Below are 19,726 nucleotides of genomic sequence, written 5' to 3'. Positions count from 1 at the left end.
TGAAGCAAAGATACTTTCCTGTTCCCTGATAAGGAAGACTATAAAGACAGGTTTTCTTTTTTTATATAAAACACAATGTATTTGAGAGTTTTTGTTAGTCTCGCGACTCTATCACAAAGTTTAAGCTATATTAATTAGATAGACAGTTGTGATTTTTGAGCTTCTAGATAAAATATCCAGAGTAATCAAATCAAACAAAATAATGTGGTTTCTTGACTATTATGCCATATTCTGCAACTGCTGGTGTGAGATCTTCCATAGTTAGTGTATAACGTCGATCTTTTCCTTTTGTTTTAGTGGTTTGATTAGCTCCACGGGTCTTGCAATGTTGTAGAGCATCATTTGCTATTTCAGATATGAATTTCTGTGCTGCCAGGGAAACCAATCTTACTCTATAATTAATAAACAAATTGTTACGAAATTAACTTAAATACTAAATTCCAATATTTATGAATTGTTTATTACATTCTAGGATCTGTGGTATTAAAGCCAGCTGTGTGTAAATAATGTTCACTGATTGCATCTGGTACCTAGAAAAAGACACACATCAACCATTGCATTTCTACTTCAAAGTAATGAATATTACGTGTAGTTATCTTTTTTATTACCGTTGGAGTGTAATCTTCAAGTTGTAATAGAAAATCAGAAAGAGGCTGTCCAGCTGTTTTTGATTCTTCATTTCCAGTGTACATCGGTGGGGTTTCTCTTCCAAAATCTTCTGCCATTATAATAGATTCTTCCTAACGAAATATTTTAAGGCTAAAAAGAGAAGCAGTATAACATTCAAATTACATATATTTATACATTTATTTCTTAAATGTAAGCTTTGAATTCTAACCTCCAAATAATAAATATGTAACAATTATACATGCAAGAAACGGAAACTTTTAGAAAATATAATAACTACGTAAAATATTTCCTTCAAATATAATATTGATTCCTTTAATTAAATGTCATTAGAATCAGTATATAACGTCCATCAATGAAATCTCAAACAACGTAACTATGAAATGAATGCACACGATACTGACGATACGTAATGTCAGTGAAATCCAAACATTCATATACATATACAGTAATTGGACTCACTTGTGCACATCTTCAGGCCACAGCTTGGTCCGTTAGCGGGGGTTGGTATGGAAGTTTCCTTTACTCTGATTGCCTGACGAGATTCATTGCTAAGGCAGGGTCCACTGCGGATTAGATACGCAGTAAAATGTGGTGAGGAGTAAGTATTACTCCAGCTTAGGAAGAAAAGCGTGCAGGAGTAGATCCCATTACTCCTAGGTCCCGTGTAGGTCCCAAGGGAATACACGGACACATGTAGAAACAGACTACATATGTATATGTACATGCTCCAAGGCTCTAGGTTCACATGGAAACATATCAATTACCTTCCAGTAGTTTATCATTTATTTAATTTTGTATGTAATTTTGAATGTATAATTTCATGCAAATTAATTATTAATAATAACAATTAATTAATACACATGTATAAGTCACTATAATATCACTATAATATTCGTTAAAAATGCAATTTAAAAATTCTGTGTACACATAGAAATGCATCTAACACAAGTATGTTACAACTATGAAGTCTTTTTTAACGTTAAAGATGGAAACCATTCAAGTTTCTGAAGTTTCTTATATTTTACTGTATTTAAATGGACACTCTGAGCAATTTGTTCCGCGGTATGCGTCAGACCATAATAATCCACGAATAAACCTTCTGGATCCACCAAGTACATGATGATTGTATGGTCGACCTGATAAAAAAATGTAAACATTAATATTTGTACTAAGATTACCATGTAATATTATATTACTAACAATGTAATCTGAATCTTTGTCCTTGGGTCCGCTACTATAGTACACTCTATAAGCTTTGCACACTTGGGCAACCTGTTCTTTGGAGCCGGTAAGAGCAACAAATTTATCAGAAAACTCTGTGATATATTTCCCTACAACTTCTGGTGTATCCCTATCTGGGTCCACAGAAATAAATATTGGTTGTACTTTTGTATTGTATTCCTTTTCTAAAACATGATGCAACATTAAGAATATGGAATGCATTAAAACTATTAATATTTATTAGAGCTGAAAGCATACCAAGACGATCGACAACTGCTGTTAGTTTTTCAAGTTCATCTGGACATATGTCTGGACAATGCGTAAACCCAAAATATATCATGATCCATTGTCCTAAGAAATCGTCCGATCTAACTAATTTCCCATTGGTATCGACCAGTTCAAATTTCCCTCCTATCGCAGCTTTTCCTATTTCTCGTCTCCTTTCTTTTTCCAATAAAAGATCTTTTGTTTGCTTCAAATAATATATATATCCTATAAATGTTCCTGCAAGTATACTCGTGATCGTTGCACTTCTCAATGTAATAGGACTTTTGATTTTAAAAATACTTTTTTTCATCTTTGGTAACGATGTAAAATCCATCTTCTGGTATGTATTCTTCCAAGTGTTTATAAATCGAATATGTAGATAATTCTGTTTATATGTATGCGCATCGTGTAAGCACTTCTGAAACCAGAATCGAGCAATATTTATTTAACGAGTAACAACGAAATTAAGGAAAAAATGTGAAAGAAATATTTGAATACACAACTATGAAAATCAAACCGTGTACACATCGTGTGTATTTCTTTACACTTCAGGATACATCATATTTAATAATGCTTACGTTTCGAAAAATTTGATTCGAACACCTATTAAATAGTAAGATCGATCGATTAATTAAATTCGACATTGTTTCACTGAGACTTCTAACAACTATTTACAGGTTATGAGTAGTTATTGAGTCAATGAGACAAACAACGAGAACACGTGCACTATTATTAACGCGCGCGATTTGAAAACTTCAACGGTTATATCTAGGAATCATTTTAATGTGATGCATGTATTATAGAAAATTTTGTTTTGAACTTGAAATCTATTTTATATTAAAAAACTATAGCAATAAAAGATATTGTCAAGAATTTATCGCCGATCATCTATCTTCTTTAATGATCTCTATTTATTTAGAATGCACTTGTATCATGAAAGTAGATACCATTAAAGTAATTCATGATGGATGTTCTGCTTATAATGATGAACTTTATTGGTTTCCTTATGGATTACAAGTGATGGTTTACTTATAAAACATTGCATTCCCCGAGTCGTAGGACTATCGATTTTTCTTGTGAATTCACTACAGCGTTTCGCATACAATACTCCCACCTAGAAGTCGTTAAAATATAAAATAAATTGAGGAATGTTCAAACAATAAATACGATTATTTACACGTACCTGTTTCCTTTTCTATCTTCCAACGTAAACTTGTTTATCAATAAACTATCCGAATAATGATTTTTATTCGAACTGTCTTCTACTTCATCTAACAAGCTCTGATACCAAACCTGTGCCTCTATCATTGACTGATTATCGGGATGTGATTGATATCTCATTGCAGCGATACTATAGAATGTCATTCGTTTATTCTTCCGGTTCAGTAATCTTGAACAAATATTTTGACAAAATGTTTACATTCCAGTATGAGATGTAAGATTGATTTGATTGTTTTACGCAAATCATTTAATGTATGTATAATTGATAGATAGATCATCGAATAAGACATCTCTTATCAATACATTCCTTACGGGCATTCGATCTTGAACGTTGCATCGTATTGTTCAATTTTCACGAGTATCATTCCTGCTGTTCTTGGAGTGTCCTCGGATACTCTTACTGACGCTCTGTACGGATACCCTGGCAGGAATAAATATGAAGTTTTACAATTGTGCTTGCAATTGTTGAATGACCAATGTGTTTTTCAATTCGTACCACAAAATGGTTTCTCTTTCCGGGTCGGCAAATAGTAAATTCCTAATGCACCTTGATCAGCTTTGTAACCCATTTCTTGAGTCCATAATGTGGACTCCATGGGGAAGCATATTCCACTTACATAAGACTTTCTTCCTTTAGGACATGGCCAGGCATTGAACTTGCACGTTTCATTAACCATTCGAACACTTTCCAGGAAGAGAGCCCAAGCTCTCAAATGGCTACAGGCAAGCTCCCTAGTCAAGCTATCCTCTAAAGTGGTCATCGATAGTTATTAATAGACAAATATCTTAATCACACAAAAAGAAAAAGGATTGTACCATTCATGTGGCTAACGACAACAGAGTTTTTCACATCGTTGCAGCCAGGTTGTTCTCTGCCACCATTGGGAAAGAAGTCGATGTGACCAAGGGGTTTCAAGAGCCCAAACCCATCCGCAAAATCCTCCGATCCATCTGTATGAATTATGTCAACAAGTTGAGCATCGGTCGCGTCCAATTTCCTCGATTTTTCTCTGAATAAATGGTTCCTGAAGAATGGAGACGCTGGATCTAAACCGGTTATACGCCCCAAAAGATGATTCTTTTTTTTAACAATCTCCGAGGCGCAACCAGCGATATGAGCGCCAAGACTAAAGCCGATCACATGAATATTTTCAGGGGGAGTGCCAAGACTAATGATATCCAGAAGAACCAAGCCCAGTTGACGTCCTACTAGTTCGGTGTTTGCCACAGCTGCTGAATACGTTGTCGCCGCGCCCCTTGTCCAATCCAGTACCAGGATATTTACGTCTTTCTGGAAGAAAATTTACGATACAGCAGAATACGAACGACTTCTACCTAAATTCAACTGTTTCTCATTTGAATGTTACATTACCATGTCCAGAAGGCCTTTTACAAGAAGTATGGCTCCGACATCGCTACCGCTTCCTTTGTAGCCATGTATGATGACATTTAGAGACTTCTTTGCATCGAATTTTGATTGCAAAATAGACTTAAAATCATCGCCGTACTGAATGCTGTCAGGCAAATCCTGTTTGGCACGAGTGTACAATAAGAATCTGGTCTGAATTATACTCGGATGTTGTGGAGCACGCTTTAATGTCAAATGAGTAGGTGGATTAGAAAAACAGCCTACTAAATCAAAGCAAATCTTTTGTTTCAGCTCTGGGCGTATCCCCCCTTTTCTATGCAACATCATGCTGCTTCTCATAGTTAATAGTTTTGCTAAAAACAAAGAGAAACTTCAGAAACTTGATTCAAACTCTTCAAACAATTGAAAATTCTGACTTCAGCTTACCTGTCCGTTTAGCATCTAAGGGCAATATAGTGACTAATAAGAAAAGAATAAAATTCTTCAAGGAAACAAATTGCATCTTTTTATTGACCTTTCTTTGCTACTAGGACTTTAATCCTGCTCTGCAGTTCGGGTTTCTTTCTTTTTTCTTATGTTCTTCCTTTCTCCTTTTTTGCTTTCGATTTTCATCAAATGTTCTTTTCTACTTATTCTAAAACAAACATTCATAAGTAGTTTCTATAAACACTCTGCCTTCCTCGCGATTACAAAATACAGGAATTAATCATTTTCGCAATCACTGTTTCACCTATCTGGAACTAATCATTTTATCATTCAAATATACAATTATAGTTGACTTAAATGTACCATTCGATCAGACCATTTTGAACATTTTCAATTGTAATTGTAATCAAAACAGTTCAAACGTTAATAGAATACAAAATTATTTATTAATAATTACGAATATAAATAATTTTATTTAAAGTGCTCTTTTGAAATGAGTTTATACTAAACAAAGATACGAACAATGAGACTTCTATAGCAGAACTCTTGAACGAATAAATTAAAGGTAAGTATTATCAAGCAATATCTGTTAAAGAAGGGTACAGTGTGACCGGCACAGTTACGACTGACTGAACGAAACGCACGTGCATTAACTGCAAGACTTTCGCTCGGTCACCGACGATTATGCTGTGTCCCCCTTTTACACCAACCAATATGATGCAATATTTAGGACGTCTCACAAGAGCAAACAAGGGCTTGTTGAGAGTCCGCAAAGGAGGCTTGTTGCTTTCACTTTGAACATTTCAGTTAGGCCTATTAATGCGTTCACAATAGCAAAAACAATTTATTGCCCATATCATATTAATGATGAATTTTTTCAGCAGTTTCTCTAGTATCTACCTGCATGATTGTGAATATTTGGAACATTACAATTTAGATAATCTAAAACTTGAAAAACTGGAAAAGCGAGTTCACGCGTATAAATATATTTTTCTACTCGATATATATATAATATTATAATCTACTCGATTAAATACTATACTGTGAGGAAATAAAATTCCAATTTCATTAATAATCGTACAAGTGTCCATCGATATTTAAAAATTTGGAAACTACGTGATAGATTAAGATATGTCGCAGGTGTTCGAGATAATGGATCAACAATCAGCCCACTGTCTCTCCTCGCAAATGACAATTTGTCACTTAATCATCGATAAGAATATAATTGATAATTGATACACGAATCTGTATTTCGATTAAAGATGCTTTATATAAGGTCGGCGCTAAAGAAGCACCAGTGTTCAGTTTGAAGCATCACCGTGTAACAATGTTGCTACCATTTACCTTTGTCTGCTACATTATACCGGTGGTATTGGGGATTCCTTTATCGGAGTACGATTACGACTCAATTAACGATATTAACTTTGGCAATGAGAACTGGGGTCTTATTCCTCTTGATAATGCTCCATCCCCTGTAAGTCAGTTTTTCCTCGATTAGGTCTGATAGTATTTTATAAAAATCAATACTTTAATAATTAAAAACTCACAAGTTTCACTGCATAACAATAGTGTTTTACCACTGAAAGCAATTTCAAATTAGTAATAATGTTACAGGCCATACGTGGGGAGAAATTTGGATACCAAGGAGAAACTCACGAAGTTACCACTACAGATGGATACATTCTGCAAATGCATAGAATCATAGGTTCCAGGAAAAGTCCTAAAGCCAACAATAAGCCTGCCGTACTTCTTGTCCATGGTCTTTTGGACTGCTCTGCAACTTGGGTGCTGGGAACCCCTGAAAAAGCTTTAGGTATGTCATACTAACATTGAATTTTTTCAACTTATTCGAATAAAAGTGGCAAAAAATATTACACGGGATTGTTATTGCTTGTAGGATACATATTAGCAGATTGGGGCTATGATGTGTGGATGGGTAATGTACGTGGCAACAGGTATTCCCGAAAACATAAATGGTTGAATATTAAGGATAAAAAATATTGGTCGTTCAGTTGGCATGAGATGGGGTTGTACGATCTACCAGCAATGATTGATCATATACTGAAAATAACTAATCAAAAAAAAATCATGTACATTGGACATAGTCAAGGGGGCACTGCGTTTTTAGTGATGGCAAGTGAACGTCCAGAGTATCAAGAAAAGATTGAAGCAGCATTCCCATTGGCCCCAGCATCCTTCATGTCCCATATGACAAACCCTTTCTTCCGTCTTTTGGCCACCTTTGTTGATGCTCTCGAGGTAATATTCATTAACTAATTATATATATATATATATATATATATACACATTTAAGTTATTAAACATATACATATAAATGTGTGATACTCATTTTTAGGAACTCACAAAAATCATAGGCCTAAACGAGTTCCAGCCGTCGAGCAAATTTATACAAAAGGTAATGGCAATTGCTTGCAAAGAAGAAGCAATTACAAGTCCACTATGCACCAGTGTAATATTTCTCATTAATGGACCAAGCTTTAAACAGCTGAATAGGGTGATTAATACATTTCCTTTATACATATAAATGTTGCAATATATAAAACATGATATTATTATAAACTTTAATTTGTAGACTCTTATACCTGAAATTGGTCAATATGATCCTGCTGGATCATCTGCTAAGCAGTTTGTACATTATGGACAATTAGTTAATTCTGGTTAGTAAGAATAATGTTAGATGCTTTTATAATAACTACAATAATTACTATAACCATCGTTTCTGTAGGAAATTTTGCACAATTCGATTATGGCTTATTTGGTAACTTAAAAACATATGGTCGTAGTAGTCCTCCTAAGTATAACCTTGCCAACATCAAGATACCTATTTATATATACTACGGTAGTGACGATCAGTTAGTTAGCGATACGGTTAGTCTTTTATGATTACAGTAAATCTGTTAAATACGTAATACTTTGCAAATCTAATTCTATCACCTATACACAGGACGTAAGAAGATTATCCAAAGAGCTGCCTAATGCTCAACGGTACCTGGTTCCATATCAACATTTCAGCCACATAGACTTTGTCTGGGGTAAGGATGTCGACACACTGTTATATAACAGGGTTTTGAACCGGATGGAAGTTCACAGAAAAAAGTGAGCCGTCTGGATGCATCATTTACTTGAACGACAACCTGTTCATACATACACATATCATTTTTTACGTTATTATTAATAATACATATGTCAATTCATATGCAATCTTAAAAGAATGCGGTAAAATAAAATAAAAATTGTATATTTCGACTTCTTAATTCTATTTATAAGTTATATTAACCTAAAATACTACCTTCATCGACTTATGTTGAATGCAAATGATGCAAAAGTTACAAGTGAATACTTGCACATAATTAGATATACAATTACAGTTGTATCCTGCAATTGTAGTTTAACAAAGTCTTCGATGTCTCTCAAAGCCGCTATAAACATAACATAGGGGCAGAAGCGTACTGCTCGTCCTGTACAAATGCATGTGTATGTACGTAACAAAGCTCCAACTCTTGCACGCTTTCCATTCTCTCTATGCAAGCGCATCCAATTCGCAGTGAATCCTGCTTAGTATTGAATGATCAGCCAATCAGAGCAAAGCAACTTTTGTCCCCATCTTCAACTGGTTAGCAAGCTGCGGCCCAAAGTCGTGCAAAAGTTTCTACATATGTATATTATGATGTACATATATGGTCTAAGCGTAGCAATGTTGTGTATCGCGGATTTAAGCATCATACGATGATATAACTTCAGTATGCATACGCATGACGAAATGGTTCTAAGAGGGGACGCAGGCATAAAAATGTCCCTACAAAAATGTAAAAATTTAATTTCTTGCGTCTGCGCATACGTTTCTGTCTCGACCAATCAAACTAACGTTGAAGAAATTTCAAACTTAAATCCGTTCAACCAAGTTCAACGTACATACATCAACGACGGATGCTAAGCTTTTTCTCCCTCTGAAAAGTGAATATTTTATTCAGATCTATTTTTTTATATAACAAGACAGTTGTAAGTTTTACTTACATCGTTTGAGAACGATGTAAATTTTAATTATTGCGTCCGCAATTTAATATTGCTAGGTAGTATCTGTTACGTATAAAGGAAGCAAGGCTTCCAATTTAATTGAAGTTTATTCTTCCTTGCAGATTCAACGCGAATGGACGTAAATTGTTTACAATAGTTTACTGTGACTTTCTTCCAAAGAATTATTTTGTACATTAATTACACTTTAATATGATGGACAATTGTTATGCACCACAATGGGCAGATTTTGCTGGTAGCCCACAGTTATCCTCTGACAGTTATTTCGAGGTGGAGCATGAAGTTCACAGTGCTCGAATAGATTTGAAGTCGAATTTAAAATGTGATTTATCCTTACCATGTAAGGAAGAAAACATTGAGGAATCATTGGATGCAGAGACTAATTTCGATGACAGTTTAGAACCCACACAAGGTCCACGCTCTAACATAGCATTCTTCATAATGCATAATAATAAAAAACAAAAAGAGACAAATAATGATAACATAAAAAAGGATATAAAACCATTGAAATTTGATGAACGTTATGCATGGGATGTTTCTATGACAGGCTTAACGTCTAAGACTAAAACAGCAGTGGTACCACAGAGGCTTAAAGCAGCAGCTTTAAGTAAAGAGATTAGAAAGAATACCTGTGTAATGGAAATGAAAAACAATATCCTTTGTAAACCTGCGCAGAAAGGTAATACAGAAATTATTTTGATGAGCATAAGAAACAAAATAATAGTAGATTCATTAATCGATAAGTCTTTTATGTATGCCATAAAATTCTTTCAGCTCAACGGAGACAGTCTGATCAATTTAAAACTAAACAACCACAACGAAAGGTTCTTACATGTCAATATCGTAGACGAAGTTTGATGAAGTACCATAGACGTTCGAGACAATTTGTGAGTATGGCACAGGCCATTTCCAAATTCCAAAATGAAACACCTGAACGATTTCATACTACCAGCAACAAGGACTTAAAACTAGGTCCTTCAGTGAAATCGAAACAACCCCCGCTGAAATTGACTCATCCAGTTTCTCCTACATTAAGATGCAAACAAAGAGTACGGCGTACAAATATCTTGAGTCAAGAAGAACGCGAAGCTTTGGAAATGGAAGAGATGAAGAAGTTTCAAATAAAGGCAAATCCTGTACCGGTTAATATTTTAAAAAAACCGTCTGCGTTAAAAAAGGTTGCAAAAAAACTAAATACTGTTACAGAGGAATTTAATCTAACTAGTAATTCAAAAAATACACATCACGCAATGGTTCCACAATTGCCTCAGCAGTGTAATAATGAAAAGATTCATAAGAACACTGTATCGATAAATCGTTTTTCGAGTGTATCAATTCTTCGAAAAAACGATAAACAACAGACTCAAACAAATGTTAAACCAATAATTGACTCTACAAGTACCTTGATTGTTAAAAAAGATAATAAAGAACAGACTCGTAAGAACCCTAAAACCACGGGTGGTTCTATCAGTGCCTCGAATGTTAGAAAGAACGAGGAACAGACTTCCGAAAACACTAAATCAATGAGTTATTCCCTAAGTGCTTCAAACATTACTAAACAAGCAGATAAAGAGGAAACACAGAAAAATAGTGGACCAATCAGTCGTTCTCTCAGTGCCTCAAATGTCAGAAAAATAATTAAAGAACAAACAAATAAATACTTTATACCAAATTGTCACTCTACTAATGCCTCCAGTATTGCCTTAAATAATACTATGAAACCAGTGATGACTGTCTTGCCATTCAGTTTTGAAGCACGTAACAAAGAATTTCAGTTAAAAAAAGAGGAGAAATTAAAGAATCTACAAATGCAAGAAACGATTAAACTCAAATCAGAGTTTCATGCAAAACCCTTACCAAAATTTTCCAAGTCAACAAATATTGTTAAGGAAATTGTGACAAAGAAACGCACAGTAGTCCCGTGTCCCTTTAGTTTTGCAGAAAGGGACAAATACTTGGCTAAAAAGAAAGAAGAACTTGTGAATAAAATACAGGAGAATGATAAAAAAGTCCCTGTGTTTCACGCGAATCCTGCTCCAACTTTTAAACCAGTAGTAATAAATAGTGTATTCAAAGAGAAAAGTTTGAACAAGAATTCCATGACGAAACAAGTGAAAAATCCTATCGATCAAGAGAATAAGCAGCCAAATATTGTTACAAATATAAATGATCAAAAAAATAAAATGGTAAAGCAATGTGCGAATAATGAGACGCACAAGAAGCCGTTCAAAAGCACCAATGACAATAACGAAATTGTGAAAGCCAATCAAAAGAAAAGTCTGTTCAAATTAAACACTGACAAAAGAACGAAAGGTCGAAATGATTTTGATGAGAAGCTGAAAAAGAGAGAACAAGAAATGGAAGCGAAACGGCAGCATGAAGAAAAACAAAAATTGCTAAAAGAAAAATCTGAAAGAGCCGAATTACGGAAATTTGCAGAAGTGAAAGCGACACCGATCCCCGTTTACAAGCCCATGGTTATACTAAAATCTCCTAAACCGCCAACCAGTCCCAAAGATCCTAAGTGGACAAGTAAGAACAGACTAAAAAGTACGTGCCAAGTTTGAGCTTTTAAAGTATATATCTCTATGATCGCACTAAGTAAATCTAGTGAATATATTGCCAACATATTCTTGTATAAAATGGTATTATATGTCAGACAGTATTTCACAGGTACTCTTTTTATACAGGGTGTTCATGCTAATGCATTGCTTTTTTGAGTAATAAATGATGTGATGTCCCTCTCCCTCTTTGTGCTGTGTTCTTTGACGTTAGCACCCTGTATAGGATAGTGCAATGAAGCTTTGGATTTATATATAGAATATATGTTCTTTATGCTGTATTTTTGTTCGTAATCTAAACTCTTAGAAAAATATTGCATGTAATCGTTCGCATTGTTTTTTACAACATATAAGTGAAATAAATATTTTTGAAAAGATTACAGGGAATTACATATTGCATTCAAATGAAATCAGTCATCCTTAACAAAAACAACTTGTTAAAAAACACGACAGATTTTGTAATAATTATTTCACTGTTATTTTATTAAATCGCCTTACAATAAATTTTTCATAGTAATCTCATATAAACATTTCTTTTTAGTCAAGAGTTTTTTTTTTAGACCATACCTTTTGAAACCCCTTGCAAAGTTTTTGAACACTAAATTACTGGCAATACGATCAGAGCAGTAAGAAATATTCGAAATTTTGTCTGTAAATGGCATAGAAAAATTGTGATATCAATTTATCTCGAGTATAACAAGTACGATATAAAATTGAAAATGTTTATCGAATTTGAGTGGTCACCGTTCCAATAAATAAAAAGAACCAACATCGTTGCTTACTTCCGTTCCGTGTCTAGTTTTAACTATAACGTGTTTCTTTATAGAAGTTATAAATATCTCGCATCTTTAGAAATATATTTATAAATTATTCGATGTAAAAACAAATTACACTTATCCGTAGAATAACCTTTTTCCGCTGACGTGTACATCATTGAATTGTAATTATTATGTGTCTTAGAAACATATATATTTTGTTACTCTTTTGTTCAGCGTTATCTATCTACGTCTCCTTTGTTGCCTTTTATGGGAAATAATGTAAATAGAAGCATAGAGAATATTATTTCTAATCACATGATGTACAAGCCAGCGTGTTTCGTCACATAATGTACAAATTACGAATCGACTTCATAACTGTTTACAAATTCAACGCTTAAAATGCATGGAAAAGGATTGTTAATCCCCCCCCCCTTTTTTATCCTCTCCCTCCACCCGCCCTCTCCGACTGAGAAATGCAGAATAACGGTTAGTATCGTAAAGAACATGTTGAATACAAAACAGCAACTTTTTTTCACAGCAGTTTAAGTAACACAAATTATACAAGCACAAACATCATTCTAGGTAGACATTTGATGATCTCGTGCTCGCGTAATATTTTCTTTGAAATTCAGTTAAAATTGTATAACGTTACTATGCATATTCCACGTTTCTTTCTTCTTTTTTTTGTCTATAAATTATATTCGAAGTGTTAAGTAGTATTTATGTCGAGGCAACATCGGCACACGGTTTTTGCAGAATAGAGAAGAAAATGGCAGACTCATTGTATGGATCCAAAGAAATCGGCCCGTCAAAGTTCTTTCAACAGAGCTGATTTTGCGTTTTTAAGTTTATCTAGTCGCCTTTGTAAATGTGAATTCGCAGTCTCTAATTCTTCGACGCGGCCTTGGGTCTCTCTGACCTGCAAAGAAAAAAAAAATACAAAGTTGATTTAACAATGATCTCCGACAACTGAATGAATCATAATTCGGATCAAGTAACTGATTCTGACTTCTCTTTGAAGTTTTCGTTTTTCAACTTTTAATTCGTCTTCCGCCTTCTCTGACGCTTCTGCGGCTGACTTGTAACGTATTACTTGGCTCTCTAGCCTGGCAACGGTGGCTTGTAAAGTCGACATGTCTTGCTCTGCCTTCTGTAACTTGAACTTGTAATCGGCTAACAATTTATTCGCTTCTCGTTGCACATCCTCGGAATCTGACAAACAACCTGTCGTACGCAACAAATGCCACAACGTTGAAAGGAAATAAAATGTCACATGTCGAAGTGAACGCTTACCTAATACTGAACCAGGTGATTTCTCGGACCTAATGCGATTCCTGGATTCTTCTAATTCCAATCTTAAATGCCGAATTTCATCTTGTAATTCCTTTTTTTCAGAAGCGAATTTTCGCAGCCGGACATCTGTAACATTCATAAACGATACACAAGGTATCCTAAAATTATAGTACTTCCGGGAAACGAAGGATTCTTGAGGTCATTTGAAATATCTCCTCCTTAGCGCAAATGCAATCTGCCATCTTATTTCGCTAAGGAAAAAGATATTTCAAATAACCTCAGGAACCCCTCGTTTTTCCTGGAAGTACCATAATTTTGGAACACCCTGTATATTATTTTCTTTTCTGAATACGAATAAATCTTGCTGGTCGTTAATTATGAGTTAGACGCACCTAATGAACCTTTCCCAGCATTTTGCAACAACTCTGCTGCTTCTGTACTGACTAGTACTCTTCGTCTTGGACGCGGACCGTTTTCAATATCGTTATCTTCGTTTTCACTCTCCTCATCATCAAGAATAACTAAACCGTTCTCCTAAAATCATTAGATTTTTGAAATCGATAAATTCGAGAACTAATATATCACAACTTAATCTTAACGTATACAAACTTGTATAAGCGCATCTCTTTCTATTAATTGTGCATGGCATATATCTAAATCTTCTTTCAATCTTTGACTGATTCTTTTCAACTGTTCAGATTCTCGATTCTTCTCTCTAAGTTCTCTACGAAGTTGTGCAACTGTTTCCTCTAATTCTTCCAACTTGTCTTTCAATAAATCAACTTGATAGGAGTAAGAAGACTTTTCATTGTCTAACTGAGCATTGGCTATCATAGCCTTCCTAAATTTCTCTTCAAACTCCTTTAGTTCTAACTGCAAATAAATTATCAGCAAAAATGTATCTAAATTATCGTTCCCACGACTGATAAAATAGGGGTCCCGTTTTACATACCCTGAGATCTCTACTTAGACCTGCATCTTCTAAAGAGTCTTCGGAAGACCTACGACTGGATTGAAAATTGTTGGAATTTGTAAGGAGGCGCGTCGTCCTTACAGAGTCTGGAGTTACTCTCATTGTCCTATTTACGTCGGCTGAAATAAAGTAAAAAGAGAACTACATAATTTTCTTTGCGAATGTCATTATGTATTCGCGCATATTTCCTATATAACACATACCCGAACACATGTCATAAACTCTATCCGCATTCTCCTCCGCCTCTTTTTGTAGTCTTTCTAATTCACGCATTCGTATTTCTCTTGCTTCAGCTCTTGCATGTCTCTTTGCAGCTAATCTAGCTTCTGCCTGAAAGTATGTATGGAAAATCCATCCTGTTACCAAAAACATATTTTCATATTCAATTTATTATTGACACATTAACAAATAATATACAAATGCTCTCATAAATATATTACCGCGTCTGAGTTGTTCAAGCTTGTGTACATATAAGTGCAAAGCTTGATTAATCTGCTTTGAATACTTACATTTCTTTTATAGTATAACGGATAGATAAAATATTAGTTGCGTTAATGATATGTACATTGCCTATATATGTATTAAAATTTCAACAACATTTTTTGTTGTTGCAGAAATAATGAATCCCCAACTATACACAACCATGCATACACATAAGCACCAAGGTCAAGCGTACGTATAGCAATATATTCAATGTTGTCGATACGATACTTGTATAAGTAATATTTTCTTATAAATAATATATCTTTGCTTGTTGTAATCTTATCTCCTGTTTGCTATTTTGTTGCTCGTAAAATAATCAGGCCATACCTCCTTGGCTATCTGATCAAGTGCTTGATCCTCTGCCGAATGCCTCGCGGTGGTCCGCCTACGTCCAGCTATAGCAGCTTCCATTCTTTTCTTTGAGCTTTATTATATGCTTTTCACTCTGATACCAGCAACTCGCACTAGACAGATCCACGTCCTTCACCGCACAAGAAGACAAACCACCACACTATAGGACAAAGGGACATATGCTAGAGCAAGACATTTGTGAGCATGTTTTTAAGCATGGCAAATACGCACGATGAACAATGTCGCTAGATATATTATGTAAATGAAAATAATAACGACACTTAGAAAGCATTCAGGTTAAAATAGAAAAACTTGTTAATCCTTATGCTATAAAATCCTTAAGCCTTAGCTTGCAATTTGCTTCCATTTCAGTATGTTATAGCAAATGGATTAACTTTTCTATTGTCAAAGTCATACCTGCTAACCGAGTTGTAACATTAATGGCAATGTTACGCAACCAAGTAGTTCACAAATGCACAATAGCTGTTATCGTTGTGTTTTATTCAAATGTTAAGGTAAACCATTATGAACAATGTAATCGTGTGGAAGGACACTCCCTATCTTACAGATAAGAAGCAATATCTCTCAAAGTAATGAATTTTTGAGCACACTAGGGTTTCTTTTCACTTCAATATACCATTTTCTGTTTATCCACAAATGAGAATGTTAATAATTTCTTACATGTTACCAATTTTTATAATATTAATGCGACATTCAAAATATTTTTAATTACATTAGTAATCTACTATGTATGAACATATAATGTATCTACGTATGCGCGCGCGCGCGCGCATGTATGTGACGAGTACTGGTCAAGCCCGTACTTATCTACGTATGACGGGTTGACAATACCCGGCGGCACACGCGAGAATAGTTTAGTTCGGTTAAGAGGTAAATTGAATTTAGCACAGATAAAATCGGTTCTTTCAGTTCTAACGTTACAACGTTTGTTACGCTAAGAATAATACCTTTGCAATACAGTTCTCTAATTTGCTTGCACCTTGTGCACCAAATGGATAATCAACGCCGTAAACGATTTCCAATGATTTCGTGTGTAATAGCAACCGATCTACACATGGGAATAGAAAATTCCGAAATATAATGTGTTAAACCCTGTACATATTGCTCCCGATGCATATATGCGTGCCCGCACATATATACAGTCACACTCTATCATGCACATACATAGCACACACGACGACCCTGCGCGCGAGCGCACACTCACCTTATTATATATATAGATATATATATAGATATATACATATATATGTATATATATACATAGAGAGAGAGAGAGAGAGAGAGAGAGAGAGAGAGAGAGAGAGAGAGCTCGCGCATTTACACATGACAGCCAAATACATACATGCAAAGAAGACTTTACTATATAGTCAGTCTTTTTTTCACAGTATGTATATAATTTCGTGGCTGTGTTCTTGATTAAATGAGACTTACGGATACACGGAAACGCTGTCAGCCAGCGGATAGCAGCATCCTTCTTTCCAAAGAAGCTGCACGAATGCGAAAATAAACCAGATGACACTATAAATACAATCGGATCAGAGAAATCGGATGAGTTTGGCTCAAGCACGATGACCATCCGTGGCTAGGGTATTAACGATGTGGTTCAGTGTCGATCACGGTCCATAAAATACATGGAATAAATTTGATATCTAGTGAAACGTGAGGCGAGAACGTGACACGGTGGCCGAAACGGAAACGGGAACGGGAACGTAATCGCCTCGAAAACAATTCCTCAGAAACGAACGCTTGTAAGAACGGTGCGCCGAATCGCGCTCAAATATAGCGGAAGACACATTTTTCGATCGAATAGAATTGCAGCCCGGAACGGCGATGCATGCGAAATGCGAATGCAAAAGCACGCGTACAATCTGCGCCGCGCCTCAAATTACCAAACGTCGGTAGCGTCATCTATGCAACGACCACGCAATCGCATTACTTCATTATGCACACATCTGTCGATAACATTGTCGTTTGCAAATAGCGATCGTTGCAAATGAAATCCATTGGCATCATCCAATCCCATTTGTAAGGTCTCCTCTCCACCACTTGGAGCAGATTCCGATCAGAATCTCTGACTCCACTGGTCTCGAGTGGAAATTCCACGAACGATCGAGATGCTGGGAGGTCCGATTAACACACACACCAAGAAATTTTCATGTACGTTTCCTTCGCTACTCCATGCTACCGGAGAAAGTGGGCTGGGCTCTTCGAGCGAGACAGCAGCTGCAATATATACCTCTATACCTCTACCAATGAAAAACCTGAATTGCAATTGCATGACACACGACGCAAGTGTTGTACTCTCTAACAGCATCGAAAACCATAGTCCATAACCGAAAACAATTCGCCATCTGGTGGCGAAATGCCCAAAGCAGAAATATCATAATTCTTTAAAGGATGCAATGTATTAAAAAAATGTTATTATAGGAAATCGGCTTTAATAAATTTAATAAATTTAGTTTCAAGAAAGACACATCAAAATGCACTGTCATACTCATGGTGGTTGCTCTGTGCGTCGACCATTCTTCACAGCTCACTCGTTTTCCAGATGATTGATCACGTTTTCTGTTATGCATTAACAAAACTAGCCGACTTTCAAACACATTATATTTCTGTGTATATATTATTTAGAGGATAATTCTTTCGAACAGAAGGAAAAAGTCAATGCATGGCCGTTAAGGCACATTTTTCAGGTGATAAACTCTGTACCCTCATTGAAGTACGCGACAGCGTTGTGGTTGTTCTTATTACTATATATTGTATATCAATGAAAATATAAAAAAAGATTAAATTTTACGAATGTAATGCGCACGCCCGTTACATCGTATTCTGTTGTAAGGTGCACATGTTTTACGAAACACTGTGCTGTCACATAAAACGTAAATAAACTATACGAGAGTTAATTACGCTTCCGTGACTAAGCCTTCCAAAAATTTGGATTCTGTTGTAGTCTTCTTTCAAAGGTTTCGTACCATCCTTGAATAGTGGAGAGCGGTACAAAGTTCTCTGTCGGATTCGGTGTCATTTGTGCCTGAGTCACGGAAAAACTTGACACGTAATTCAAGAAACTGGTAAGCATTTTTTGCACAAATTCTAAGAAAGAATTTGACGTGGCTGCGGTCACTGTAGCTGCCTGTAATTCTATAGCTCCTAGAGGTTCTATCGAAACACCTATTTGTGCTACATGCGAGATTTTTCCAATTCCAAATATTCCTAGGTTACTGTTCTCGAACTCATGATTCCTTTTCAATGTTGATATTTTGAATATAGCCGATGGTTTAGCATTGGAAATGTATCCAAGGAATTGCCAATTTGGCGGAGCATTCGAATCCGGCCAACTAAAATACACTAAATCAATGAAATTTTAATTAATAAATGTTCTTATATTTATCGAATCGCTGAACTGTACAATATATACCTGCACCACCCGTTCCTTCGGGGAAAATTATAGTACCTGTAAGGAATACCACGATATGATTTATATTATCTGCGTCAGGTACTGTTATTAAGAATTGATTTTCTCCTATTTGTTGAAAGTCCGTCTGCACCTACAAGATATTTTATAAGTGAGATAAATAATTCGCGATTCATTATGATAAGTTAACACATTATATTTTTACGGATGGATGAAAATGGTTGAAATCAAAACACAAACAATAAAATAGTTACATCTAAAGGTTAACTAAGCAATTAACTTGTTCAGAGTTACAAAATGTACTTTGTATATGTTAGTAACGTGGTCACATGAAACTGACAGGTTTGTAAACCGAACAAATTACATGCAGTAAAAGATTTTAAATTAATTATAAGACAAACCACTACTCACTAGTCGACCAGACACAATTATGCCAAGCATTTTTGCGTACGATCTAGAGCATTCTACTGTCTTCTGGTTATCGCACAATGCTAGAAAATGCACGGTACACATGCAACGATGTGATACCGTTCAAACATTTACGCACCGCAAGACGGATATTCGTTACTAAGATGTACAAAATTATAAGATCGGAAACGCGATGTGTAGAACAAACACTGGATCTTGACGTTCAAATACTATTTTCATGTGCACGATCGTCTTACGTGTGAAATGAACTAAGAA

General features: G+C 35.3%; 7 protein-coding genes across 20 annotated transcripts; 2 read left to right on the top strand and 5 right to left on the bottom strand.

Annotated features, from left to right (window-relative positions):
• Positions 1–51: 51 nt before the first annotated feature.
• On the bottom strand, positions 52–1,059 carry LOC117227113 (transcription initiation factor TFIID subunit 10). The gene is made up of 4 exons (XM_033482104.2): positions 839–1,059; positions 609–759; positions 466–530; positions 52–392 (listed from the first exon to the last, which is right to left on the bottom strand). Exons 2-4 carry the CDS (start codon positions 723–725, stop codon positions 191–193), a joined length of 384 nt encoding a protein of 127 aa, XP_033337995.1. The 5' UTR covers positions 726–759; positions 839–1,059; the 3' UTR covers positions 52–190.
• Positions 1,060–1,390: 331 nt separating this feature from the next.
• On the bottom strand, positions 1,391–2,849 carry Scox (Synthesis of cytochrome c oxidase). 5 transcript variants are annotated; one of them, XM_033482101.2, is made up of 5 exons: positions 2,697–2,849; positions 2,419–2,536; positions 2,110–2,355; positions 1,831–2,036; positions 1,391–1,766 (listed from the first exon to the last, which is right to left on the bottom strand). In XM_033482101.2, the coding sequence occupies exons 1-5, from the start codon at positions 2,760–2,762 to the stop codon at positions 1,590–1,592; spliced, it is 813 nt and encodes a 270-aa protein (XP_033337992.2). In that variant the 5' UTR covers positions 2,763–2,849; the 3' UTR covers positions 1,391–1,589. The 5 variants fall into 5 exon arrangements, with proteins under 5 accessions (XP_033337992.2, XP_076378122.1, XP_033337987.2 ...); XM_076522007.1 differs by having other exon boundaries at positions 2,419–2,533; positions 2,697–2,844; XM_033482096.2 differs by having other exon boundaries at positions 2,110–2,536.
• A 240-nt stretch (positions 2,850–3,089) lies between these two features.
• Positions 3,090–5,342, bottom strand: LOC117227106 (pancreatic triacylglycerol lipase). Its single transcript, XM_033482079.2, has 7 exons — positions 5,135–5,342; positions 4,712–5,061; positions 4,156–4,630; positions 3,836–4,087; positions 3,652–3,760; positions 3,302–3,508; positions 3,090–3,232 (listed from the first exon to the last, which is right to left on the bottom strand). Exons 1-7 carry the CDS (start codon positions 5,208–5,210, stop codon positions 3,148–3,150), a joined length of 1,554 nt encoding a protein of 517 aa, XP_033337970.2. The 5' UTR covers positions 5,211–5,342; the 3' UTR covers positions 3,090–3,147.
• Positions 5,343–6,404: 1,062 nt separating this feature from the next.
• Positions 6,405–8,409, top strand: LOC117227110 (lipase 3). The gene is made up of 7 exons (XM_033482095.2): positions 6,405–6,608; positions 6,749–6,947; positions 7,032–7,393; positions 7,491–7,649; positions 7,728–7,812; positions 7,881–8,023; positions 8,100–8,409. Exons 1-7 carry the CDS (start codon positions 6,462–6,464, stop codon positions 8,253–8,255), a joined length of 1,251 nt encoding a protein of 416 aa, XP_033337986.2. The 5' UTR covers positions 6,405–6,461; the 3' UTR covers positions 8,256–8,409.
• Positions 8,410–9,001: 592 nt separating this feature from the next.
• On the top strand, positions 9,002–12,128 carry LOC117227105 (uncharacterized). Of its 2 annotated transcripts, none has more exons than XM_033482073.2 (3): positions 9,002–9,109; positions 9,292–9,866; positions 9,962–12,128. In XM_033482073.2, the coding sequence occupies exons 2-3, from the start codon at positions 9,380–9,382 to the stop codon at positions 11,752–11,754; spliced, it is 2,280 nt and encodes a 759-aa protein (XP_033337964.2). In that variant the 5' UTR covers positions 9,002–9,109; positions 9,292–9,379; the 3' UTR covers positions 11,755–12,128. The 2 variants fall into 2 exon arrangements, with proteins under 2 accessions (XP_033337964.2, XP_033337963.2); XM_033482072.2 differs by having other exon boundaries at positions 9,029–9,154.
• Positions 12,129–12,202: 74 nt separating this feature from the next.
• Positions 12,203–17,525, bottom strand: LOC117227108 (leucine-rich repeat flightless-interacting protein 2). Of its 9 annotated transcripts, XM_076521991.1 has the most exons (9): positions 17,059–17,200; positions 15,583–15,766; positions 14,976–15,102; positions 14,752–14,891; positions 14,409–14,672; positions 14,192–14,333; positions 13,800–13,925; positions 13,516–13,730; positions 12,203–13,425 (listed from the first exon to the last, which is right to left on the bottom strand). In XM_076521991.1, exons 2-9 carry the CDS (start codon positions 15,664–15,666, stop codon positions 13,315–13,317), a joined length of 1,209 nt encoding a protein of 402 aa, XP_076378106.1. In that variant the 5' UTR covers positions 15,667–15,766; positions 17,059–17,200; the 3' UTR covers positions 12,203–13,314. The 9 variants fall into 9 exon arrangements, with proteins under 9 accessions (XP_076378106.1, XP_076378105.1, XP_033337976.1 ...); XM_076521990.1 differs by lacking the exon at positions 15,583–15,766 and having other exon boundaries at positions 14,976–15,128; positions 17,059–17,521; XM_033482085.2 differs by having other exon boundaries at positions 13,516–13,925.
• An 834-nt stretch (positions 17,526–18,359) lies between these two features.
• On the bottom strand, positions 18,360–19,617 carry LOC117227112 (protein OPI10 homolog). Its single transcript, XM_033482103.2, has 3 exons — positions 19,454–19,617; positions 19,046–19,175; positions 18,360–18,975 (listed from the first exon to the last, which is right to left on the bottom strand). Exons 1-3 carry the CDS (start codon positions 19,553–19,555, stop codon positions 18,545–18,547), a joined length of 663 nt encoding a protein of 220 aa, XP_033337994.1. The 5' UTR covers positions 19,556–19,617; the 3' UTR covers positions 18,360–18,544.
• Between the last annotated feature and the right edge of the window lie 109 nt (positions 19,618–19,726).

This window comes from Megalopta genalis, chromosome 5, assembly GCF_051020955.1.
Source record: "Megalopta genalis isolate 19385.01 chromosome 5, iyMegGena1_principal, whole genome shotgun sequence".
In the NCBI taxonomy this organism is placed as follows: domain Eukaryota; kingdom Metazoa; phylum Arthropoda; class Insecta; order Hymenoptera; family Halictidae; genus Megalopta; species Megalopta genalis.
The sequence above is the reverse complement of the archived record's forward strand: the minus strand, read 5'-3'. Positions and strand labels throughout refer to the sequence as shown.